The sequence below is a fragment of the Salpingoeca rosetta genome, assembly GCF_000188695.1.
Source record: "Salpingoeca rosetta unplaced genomic scaffold supercont1.5, whole genome shotgun sequence".
NCBI lineage: Eukaryota > Choanoflagellata > Craspedida > Salpingoecidae > Salpingoeca > Salpingoeca rosetta.
In genome coordinates this window covers 928351-938672 of record NW_004754929.1, presented here as the reverse complement: position 1 = coordinate 938672, position 10322 = coordinate 928351, and the positions used below count along the sequence as shown (strand labels likewise).

Genomic DNA, 10322 nt, shown 5'->3' with positions numbered 1-10322 from the left:
GTACTTGTCGAAGCCATTCGCCACCGCCTTTGTATCGAAAACAACTGATTTCAGTCGAAAACAATGTCACAAAAACTATGTGTTACCGCCTTAATTTATTCTTCCTAGATAGGACCGGACATTGAATAGTAGCTATGTAATTAACAAAAATCGCAAGGCACACTGTGCGGGTTGCGTCAAAGTGACGAAGATGAGAGGTTGGTCGCGTACGCGTTGCTTGCCACCGCTGCCACGGCTTGCCGCTGCTCGCTGCGCAGCTACATGCGCAGGTAGGCCGACCATCAGCTGAGCTGTCATTTTTTTGTTTTCACTTCTGCCACTGACCCGTGCAGCCGCTTTTGATCGCCTTCTTCTCGAATCCCGACCGACAAACAACAACACCTTCCCCCCTTCCCCCGACAATGGATCAGCGCCTGATTGCCATGCACACCCGTGCAACAAGCATCTTTGTGCAGGCAGATCGCGATGAGAGCGGCTGGCTGTCCAAGAAGGAGCTCAAGCGTGCCATCCAGGGCAACGACGATATTCGCTTCGACCTGCGCACTGCAGGTGGTCGCCCATGGAAGGACTTCTGGGCTGAGCTCGACGTTGATGGCGTAAGCTTGTGTGTTTGTGTTTACCTTTGCGTGCCTGTGTGTTTGTTTGTGTTTGTGTGTGTGTGTGTGTGTGTGTGTGCGTGCGTGTGTGTGTGTGTGTGTGTGTGTGTGTGTGTGTGTGTTTGTTTGCGTGCATGGCTTGCATCGTTTTGCTTTTGCGACCCGTGCTTGGTGCGCCTTGTTGACGATGACAAAGTTGTAATGAACGTTCAGCCGCCTCGAACACACATCTCCCTCCCCAACCCTTTACTCGTCTCACACGCGTCCCTCGCCCGCTGCACTTTTCCTTCCCGCTTTAGGATGGCCGTATTGAGCTTGACGAGCTCATCAACTACGTCACCAAAGTTCTTGTGGACAAGACTGACAGCACTGTCAGGTCAGTCAAGGACCTGGCTAGGGAGATCTTTGAGCGTGCCGATCGCGACGGCAACGGCGTGCTGTCCAAGAGGGAGCTGAAGCGTGTGCTGCACGAGGACGACGACCTGCGTGACGAGCTGCGTGCTGCTCACGGGCGCCACTGGAAGGACTTCTGGACCGAGCTCGACGCCAACGGCGTACGTTACAGCACGTGTTGGTGGTGTTGTTGGTGGTGTTGTTGATGGTGCTGTTGGAGGTGTTGCCGATGCAGATGTCTTTGAGGCTCACAGTGCTCACATACACACCACACGCACTCCTGACAAACGCAACACACACACGCACACACAGGATGGGCAGATTGAGTTTGAGGAGCTTGTGGAGTACATTGACAAGGCGCACAAGCAGCACGTGGACAATGCAGTTGCGTCGGCTGCAGAGGCCCGCAGCAACCCTGCAGCAGCTGAGGAGAAGGCGGACAAGGGCACAGATGAGACATCGACCGGTGGGGAGTCGACCGCCCGCACCGACGAGACGTTTGGGGAGCGGCTTGCACGCATGCGTGCCCACGTGCGCGACATCTTTGAGCGGGCGGACCGGGACAAGAACGGGTGGCTGTCGAAGAAGGAGCTGAAGCGTGTGCTGCACGAGGACGATGACCTTCGGTATGAGCTGCGCACGTCTGGCGGCCGTCCGTGGAAGGAGTTCTGGGCTGAGCTCGACGTTGACAACGTGAGTGCCTGCGCTGCTGCTGTTGTTATGTGCGGTTGCATGTGGCTGTTGTTATGTGGCTGTTTGTGTGTGTGTGTGTTGTGTGTGTGTGTGTGTGTGTGTGTGTGTGTGTGTGTGTGAGAATATGTGTGTGTGTGTGTGGTTGTTCTTGCTGTTATTCACTCCACTCTCACTCCACTCTTACGTCACACTCTTCATCACGCAGGACGGACGGATTGAGGAGAAGGAACTTGTTGACTACCTGATGAAGGTGCTGACGGAGAAGGCGTCGAAGCACCACGCGTCGCTGAAGGAGCGCGCGAAGGACATCTTTGAGCGGGCGGACCGGGACAAGAACGGGTGGCTTTCGAAGAAGGAGCTGAAGCGTGTGCTGCACGAGGACGATGACCTGCGCGATGAGCTGCGCACAGCCCATGGGCGCCACTGGAAGGACTTCTGGACCGAGCTCGACGCCAACGGCGTATGTTTGAGTCCTGCTCTTGTTGACACGTGTGCGCTGTTTGTGAAACGCCAACATCATTTGGCTCAACAAGTCTGTTTGTTGGCATCGTGTGCCTGTTGTGTTTCAACGCCGCTGCACATGCTAACCATTGGTATCGTCGTGACTCACTGTTCCCGGATCCTGTGTATCCGATATGCTTGTTCTCCTTGTGTTTCTGGGGGTGTGTGCAGGACGGCAAGATTACACTCGATGAGCTGGTTGACTACATTGAGAAGGCCGGCACGCGCCACGTCCAGGAGGGTCTTGAGCTTGTCCGTGCTTGAGGCAGCGAAGGCTTTGGGGATTCAAGGCTTCGACCCGAAATCTTCATGGTGACACCTTTGGTGTGCTCGTCGTCAGCAACATGAGCGATGTGAGCGCCGTCGCAAAAGCCGCCTTCACCTTTTACTCCTGCCCCCTGTTGTTTACTGTCGTCAGCCCCTGCAATTCAGCCTCTTACAACTGCCACCCAATGCCTGCCTACTTGCTTGTTTGCTTGCTTGCTTGATTGTGTGTGCGCGTCTTGTTTCCTTGCGCTTTCACGTGGTGTGCCATCGCACATTGCAACGCATATACAGCATCAATGTTGATGACCATCGTCTGTTCTCATGCTCCATCGTAATCACAATCACTGTCAACGCAATGAAGCAAAACCATCAACAACCTAGCTAGTAAGTGAATCATCACCACGCACACGCGCACACGCGCACAAGGAGCTGTCATCCGAAGCCTCCGGGCAGAAGCAACACTTGCCATCGTCATTCGCACTCGTCACCAACTCAATTCACTGATTGCAAGCAAGCAAGCAAGCAACAAAGAAAAAAAAATTCTGCACCACACACAAAAGGGTGACGCAGTGAACAAGCGAGCTTGCGTGCACACACCACCATCCTGTTCGTCGCGCCGACACAAGACCTTCGTGCCATTCACACCGACTACGACAAGCAAGCAACTAAGCAAAGCAAACACAGCAGGCAAAGCACCACGAGGCAGCAAAGCAGGGTCTCACAAGCACGGCAACAAGAAGGGAAGAACACAAAGAGTTGTTTGATTTGGCAGCGGCGATATGGACCAGCGCCTGATTGTACTGCACCGCCGTGCTTCGGACATCTTCCACGAAGCAGACCGTGACGGCAATGGTTGGCTGTCCAAGAAGGAGCTCAAGCGCGTCATTCATGGCAATGACTACATTCGTTTTGAGCTGCGCACCGCGGGCGGTCGCCCATGGAAGGACTTCTGGGCTGAGCTCGACGTCGATGGGGTAGGGGTCTTGCTTGCATGCACACATCTCCACCCATAGCAAACGTTGCACACACTGGGCCCGTGTACTTGGTGCTATGGGTGCTCAGCAGCGTGCAGGTGGTGGGATTGCCCGGGATTGCGTGCCTGCCAAGTCTTTCACCTTTCCCCTTCTCATGCCCGCGATTGCAATAACAACCCACAGGACGGAAAGATCGAAGAGCAAGAACTGATCAATTACCTTACCAAGGTACAAGTTGAAAAGACGAATGACTCCCTCGATACGGTCAAGGACTTGGCTAGGGAGATCTTTGAGCGTGCCGATCGCGACGGCAACGGCGTGCTGTCCAAGAGGGAGCTGAAGCGTGTGCTGCACGAGGACGACGACCTGCGTGACGAGCTGCGTGCTGCTCACGGGCGCCACTGGAAGGACTTCTGGACCGAGCTCGACGCCAACGGCGTACGTTACAGCACGTGTTGGTGGTGTTGTTGGTGGTGTTGTTGATGGTGCTGTTGGAGGTGTTGCCGATGCAGATGTCTTTGAGGCTCACAGTGCTCACATACACACCACACGCACTCCTGACAAACGCACACACACACACACACACTTTCTCTCTCTGTCTCTGTCTCTTTCTTGACACACACACACACACACACACACACACACACACACACACACACACACACACACACATGCACACACAGGATGGGCAGATTGAGTTTGAGGAGCTTGTGGAGTACATTGACAAGGCGCACAAGCAGCACGTGGACAATGCAGTTGCGTCGGCTGCAGAGGCCCGCAGCAACCCTGCAGCAGCTGAGGAGAAGGCGGACAAGGGCACAGATGAGACATCGACCGGTGGGGAGTCGACCGCCCGCACCGACGAGACGTTTGGGGAGCGGCTTGCACGCATGCGTGCCCACGTGCGCGACATCTTTGAGCGGGCGGACCGGGACAAGAACGGGTGGCTGTCGAAGAAGGAGCTGAAGCGTGTGCTGCACGAGGACGATGACCTTCGGTATGAGCTGCGCACGTCTGGCGGGCCGTCCGTGGAAAGAGTTCTGGGCTGAGCTCGACGTTGAAAACGTGAGTGCCTGCGCTGCTGCTGGTTGTTATGTGCGGTTGCATGTGGCTGTTGTTATGTGGCTGTTTGGGCCTTGAGTCCGTATCATTTTCTCTTTCTTGACACACACACACACACACACACACACACACACACACACACACACACACACACACACATGCACACACAGGATGGGCAGATTGAGTTTGAGGAGCTTGTGGAGTACATTGACAAGGCGCACAAGCAGCACGTGGACAATGCAGTTGCGTCGGCTGCAGAGGCCCGCAGCAACCCTGCAGCAGCTGAGGAGAAGGCGGACAAGGGCACAGATGAGACATCGACCGGTGGGGAGTCGACCGCCCGCACCGACGAGACGTTTGGGGAGCGGCTTGCACGCATGCGTGCCCACGTGCGCGACATCTTTGAGCGGGCGGACCGGGACAAGAACGGGTGGCTGTCGAAGAAGGAGCTGAAGCGTGTGCTGCACGAGGACGATGACCTTCGGTATGAGCTGCGCACGTCTGGCGGCCGTCCGTGGAAGGAGTTCTGGGCTGAGCTCGACGTTGACAACGTGAGTGCCTGCGCTGCTGCTGTTGTTATGTGCGGTTGCATGTGGCTGTTGTTATGTGGCTGTTTGTGTGTGTGTGGTTGTTCTTGCTGTTATTCACTCCACTCTCACTCCACTCTCACTCCACTCTCACTCCACTCTTACGTCACACTCTTCATCACGCAGGACGGACGGATTGAGGAGAAGGAACTTGTTGACTACCTGATGAAGGTGCTGACGGAGAAGGCGTCGAAGCACCACGCGTCGCTGAAGGAGCGCGCGAAGGACATCTTTGAGCGGGCGGACCGGGACAAGAACGGGTGGCTTTCGAAGAAGGAGCTGAAGCGTGTGCTGCACGAGGACGATGACCTGCGCGATGAGCTGCGCACAGCCCATGGGCGCCACTGGAAGGACTTCTGGACCGAGCTCGACGCCAACGAGGTGCTTGGTTGTGATCTCGTTCTTGTATTCTTGCTTGCTTGGTTGCTGCAAGAGGGTGAACACAATCCACATCTAACTCCTCCCTTGCTCCTACGTCCACTCGTCCCTGCTGCTGACGCAACGATTTTCTGCTGTTGCATTGTTGTCGACTTATTTTTTGCGCTGCCCTTCTGTTCACTGTGTCATCACCCCCCCCCCCCCACACACACAACACACACACACACACACACACACACACACACACACACACACACACATTCAACACATTCAGGACGGGCGGATTGAGCTACCCGAGCTGATCGCGTACATGGACGAGAACCACCGCCGCCGCCTCACCGCTGCGCTGGAAGGCGGCAAGCAACAAGAGGACAGTACACCAACGCGTGTTGACATGCAGCACAGCATGTCAGAGTTCAAGGACGATCGTGGGTACGATGTGAAGCGTGACACGACGGTGACAACCACAACCGCCGCCCTGCAGTCATCCACCACCACCACCACCACCACCGACTCGACAGTGACGTCTACCGCAACCACGCCAACAGACGCAGCGGCCACCCCTGCTGCACCGAGCGAGATGGAGCGCAAATTGCAGGCGCTTGAGCGGCGGGCATATGCGGCTGAGGCGCAGGTGCTGAAGCTTGAGGACGACCTGGAAGAAGCGCGGCGTGGCGGCGCCCGCGACGAGATCGAGGAGTTGCAGCGGGCACTTGCGAGGAAGGACGAGCGCATTTCAGAGCTGGAGGCCACGGTGGCGCGCCTGCGGGAAGAGGCGGCCCAGAAGCGGAGCGATGCTGATCAGGAGCGCGCCGTGGAGACAGAGTTGCGACGGCAGGTGGAGGAGGCGGAGAAGAAGGCGCAGCAGGCGGTTGAAGAGCGCGACCTGGCAACGGCCAAGATGCGCATGGTGTCGCAGGACTTTGAGGACCTGCAGGTGTCGCACGCCGGTGCGGAGGCGCGCGTTGGAATGCTGATGGAGCAGATTGAGGCTCTTCAGAGCCGCGTGGATGAGTTTAACGAGAAGGGCGAGGCCACAGCGGCGGCTACACAGGCGCAGGCAGACGCAGAGAAGGCGTGCAGCGAGTGCGAGGACAAGTTGTCCACCGCGCAGGCAGAGGTAGTGCAGCTGAAGCAGCAGCTGGGCAGCGTACTTGAGGAGCTCGCAGCGGCCAAGCAGAAGCAGGCGAGCGAGGCGGAGGCCGCCCTGCAGGCGAAAGATGACGAGATTGCGCGGCTCAAGCGGCAGCTGAACACGTGTGAGGAAGAGAAGGGCAAGGCAACTGAGGCGGCGGCACAGGCCAAAGGCGCTGGTGGCGAGGCTGACACGAAGCTGCGGGCGGAGCTTGACACGTCCCGTGCGGAGTGTGAGGAGCTGAAGCAAGAGATTGCGCGCTTGAAGGAGGCTGCCAAGGCGAAGACTGCAGCACGTGCACGCAAGTCGAGTGCGACAGAGCGGAAGCCCCGCGCAGGGCCGCGGCCGCAGAGGGCGGACCCGACCCACGCCCGCGTGTCGACCACGCTCAAGGATTCTGGCCTCAACGAAGGGGACCTGGTCTATCATGCCCCTGGCAAGTACAAGCTGCCTGGCCAAGACCACATTCTCAACGTTCGCATCGTTGGCAAGAACATCATGGTACGTGTATGTGTTTGTGTGTTGTGCCTGTTTGTGTGTGTTTGTTTGTGGATGTCTGTGGTGTGTGTTTGTGTTTATGTGTGTGGTGTGTGGTTGTATGTGGTGTGTGTTTGTATGTGTGTGTGTGTGCGTGTGTGTGGTGTGTGGTTGTATGTGTGGTGTGTGGTTGTATGTGTGTGTGTCTCTGTGGTGTGTTTGTGTGCGTGTGTGTCTGTTTTTGTGCATGGTGTCCTGTGCACCGCACCCCCCCCTTGCCCATTTCAATTGCACATGATTTGCGTTGTTTTGGTCTGACGGGATCGTTCTGGCTCACATGTCGCTGCAACCACACAACTATTTGTGCATGACACCCAACACCACAACAGGTGCGCGTGGGTGGCGGCTGGACCAAGCTGGAGGACTACCTCAAAGACCACCGTCACCACATTGAAGATGCCCGCGTTCGCTACTCCCTTGGCATCCACAACAAACGCAGCTCTTCCTCGTCATAACACCACACCACACCACACCCCACAATGAGCGTGGTGCACGACTGACTCTGCTTCCTCCACCTCCACCACCGCTCTTCCTGCCTGGCCTTGACGGTGCTTTGTCATCGTGCTGCGATTCTTGTTGATGTCATACATAAATGGTCGATGGCCTGGATTTCGTTGTTGCCAGAAAAACAAACAACCGCAACAAGAAACGGGTGCGTCGCACACTTACCGCCCTGAAGAAGCAAGCAAGCAAGCAAGAAGCAAGGATCATCACACCAGCCAGAAAGAAAGAGAAAAAGGAGCACCCACCCAGCCAGCCAGCCACCACGAGGCAGCGCGCAACAGCTCGCATTCTTCTATTGCGACTCGGTCAACCTTCCCCTACCCCCTCCCCTTCTCTCACCATGGCTCGTGCAGTCATGCGGTGTAGAATGGCGGCGGCAGTGACCATGGTAGCGCTGCTGTGCCTGCTGAGCAACAGCGCATCAGCAGAAGTCGTCCTGGTGAGGAACCACCGCCTACAACCACCTTGTTTGTGTTTGCGCGAGCACAAAGAGCAGGGGGGTGGGGTGGTATTCTGTTCTTCTAAGGGGAGGAAGGGAAACGGGGACGCAAGCACACAAGCATGCACCCCCATGAACGTGCGTGACACTCATATGCCTTCCTCGCTCGCTTGAATTGCGCCTCTGTGAATTGTGTATTGTGTGTGCGTGTGCGTGTGCGTGTGTGTGTGTGTGCGTGTGTGTGCGTGTGCGTGTTCTTTGTGCTGTGCTGTGCTGTATGCGTGTGCGTGTGTGTGTGTGTGTGTGTGCGTGCGTGTGTGTGTGTGTATTGTTGTTGGCCACATCACTGTCGCGCCATGCAGAGTTTGACGTCTGGCACGGTCCGGTTTCCGTCGATGGAGGCTGACTTTGGACCAAGCTTGACATCCCAAGGGTACACGGGCATGCTTGTGGTTGGCGTTCCGCGCGATGGCTGCGGCCCTTTGCAGCCTGCCGCTGCCAACGTCACCCAGTTTGTGCTGCTAGAGCGTGGTGGCAACCCAATCTGCGAGTTTGACGAGAAGGTGCGTGCGCGTACTTTGTGCTGTGTGTGTGTGTGCGTGCACTGTTTTGCTTTGTGCTGTGCATGTGTGTGTGTACTTTGTGCTGTGTGCATGCGTGCACTTTTTGCTGTGTGGTGGCACTACTCGTTTTCACGCCCACATGTGCACACGTTGATACACTTTGATGCACATTTGTCAGGTGTTACGGGCTGAAGAGGCAGGGTACAGTGCTGCCATCATCTATGACACGATTGATGAAGGGCTCATTGTCATGCGCGGTCGGCAAAACGTTGACATTCCATCCGTTTTTGTCACCCACTCCGCTGGCGTCATCTTGTCCCAACACGCGTGAGTATGCGAGTGAGTGAGTGAGTGAGTGAGTGAGTGAGTGAGTGAGTGAGTGAGTGAGTGAGTGAGTGAGTGAGTGAGTGAGTGTGCGTATTCTTGTGTTTGTGAGTGAGTGAGTGAGTGTGCGTATTCTTGTGTTTGTGAGTGAGTGAGTGAGTGTGCGTATTCTTGTGTTTGTGAGTGAGTGAGTGAGTGAGTGTGCGTATTCTTGTGTTTGTGAGTGAGTGAGTGAGTGCGTGCATGCGTACGTATTGTTGTGTTTGTTCGTGTGCGTAAGTGCGTTTGCGTGTGCAAGTGAGCGAGTGCGTGCGTGTGTGCGCGCGTTTGTGAGTATTCTGGTGTTTGTGCGTGCGCTTGTGTTTGTGCGTGTGCGTGTGTGCACTGACCCTAGCACTGCGCTCTTGTATGGCATGCAAAACACCATGCACTCATCATCAACCACATGCATCCCCCAAAATTGCTTCGCCCAATGAAGGAACAATGCCGTGTTGCTGTTGCCAGAGGATGTACCGCAATGGCCGTCGTTTCTTGTCACCTTTATCGTCATCATTTGCTGCGCCGTGTTCTTCGCCACCATATTTACTGTGCGTTGCGTGCGTGCATGCAAGTATACGTCCCTCCACATTCACATAGCTTGTGTGTATGTGTGTGTGTGTGTGTGTGCATGTGTGCGGCTTCTCGTCTGCAACAGCTTTCAACATCCCTTTTCACCAGTCACATTGTGTGCATATGTGCATGCGTGCGCGCGTGGTTGATTGGACTGTAGGTGTACCACACGCGCCAGCGCAACCGACGGGCTGTTGCTCTGCGCACACAAACAATGAGCGCATCCGAATTGAACCGCCTCACCACCCGCAAATTCAGATCAGGTGCGTGCGTGCGTGCTTGTATGCGTGTGCGTGTACATGTTTGTGTGCGTGTTTTCAAATGTGTATGTGTGTACGTGCGTATGTGTGCTTGTACGTGTATGTGTGCAAGCGAGCGTTGCAATGTGTGCATGCATAGCCATGCGTGTTTGTTTACACATTTCAAGCAGTTATGCCTCGCTGGTTTTGTGTCGCCTTGGCCTTTGCTCACACCCCTTGTCACTGGCCTTCATGCACTTCACCCTCATCATCACCGCCACTGCAGGCGACGAAGAAAACTCGTGCTGTATCTGCCTGGAGGAATTCAAGCCGGGTGACGAGCTCACAGTGCTCGTGTGCAATCACGGTCAGTCGCGCATGTGCTGTGACCGGGTTGGCAGCCGCTGTTATCGCGTTGCGGAAGCAACGCGCCCCTTGGCCCTCTCAAAACACACACACACACACACACACACACACACACACACACACTACACTACATACACACACACACATACATGTGC

The 10322-nt window shown here is 55.9% G+C and overlaps 4 protein-coding genes across 5 annotated transcripts; all 4 read left to right on the top strand.

The window, feature by feature from the left end:
- Positions 1-156: 156 nt before the first annotated feature.
- On the top strand, positions 157-2447 carry PTSG_02267 (the record flags this gene model as incomplete). Of its 2 annotated transcripts, none has more annotated exons than XM_004996698.1 (6): positions 157-197; positions 333-596; positions 896-1150; positions 1302-1682; positions 1888-2142; positions 2355-2447. In XM_004996698.1, exons 2-6 carry the CDS (start codon positions 402-404, stop codon positions 2445-2447), a joined length of 1179 nt encoding a protein of 392 aa, XP_004996755.1. In that variant the 5' UTR covers positions 157-197; positions 333-401. The 2 variants fall into 2 exon arrangements, with proteins under 2 accessions (XP_004996755.1, XP_004996754.1); XM_004996697.1 differs by having other exon boundaries at positions 157-269; positions 411-596.
- Positions 2448-3010: 563 nt separating this feature from the next.
- On the top strand, positions 3011-4473 carry PTSG_11860 (uncharacterized protein; the record flags this gene model as incomplete). The annotated part of the gene is made up of 3 exons (XM_004996696.1): positions 3011-3424; positions 3608-3862; positions 4108-4473. Exons 1-3 carry the CDS (start codon positions 3230-3232, stop codon positions 4471-4473), a joined length of 816 nt encoding a protein of 271 aa, XP_004996753.1. The 5' UTR covers positions 3011-3229.
- A 171-nt stretch (positions 4474-4644) lies between these two features.
- PTSG_11859 (uncharacterized protein) lies at positions 4645-7788 on the top strand (the record flags this gene model as incomplete). The annotated part of the gene is made up of 4 exons (XM_004996695.1): positions 4645-5037; positions 5200-5454; positions 5726-7087; positions 7453-7788. The coding sequence occupies 4 exons, from the start codon at positions 4645-4647 to the stop codon at positions 7576-7578; spliced, it is 2136 nt and encodes a 711-aa protein (XP_004996752.1). The 3' UTR covers positions 7579-7788.
- Positions 7789-8422: 634 nt separating this feature from the next.
- PTSG_02265 (uncharacterized protein) lies at positions 8423-8960 on the top strand (the record flags this gene model as incomplete). The annotated part of the gene is made up of 2 exons (XM_004996694.1): positions 8423-8629; positions 8808-8960. 2 exons carry the CDS (start codon positions 8423-8425, stop codon positions 8958-8960), a joined length of 360 nt encoding a protein of 119 aa, XP_004996751.1.
- Between the last annotated feature and the right edge of the window lie 1362 nt (positions 8961-10322).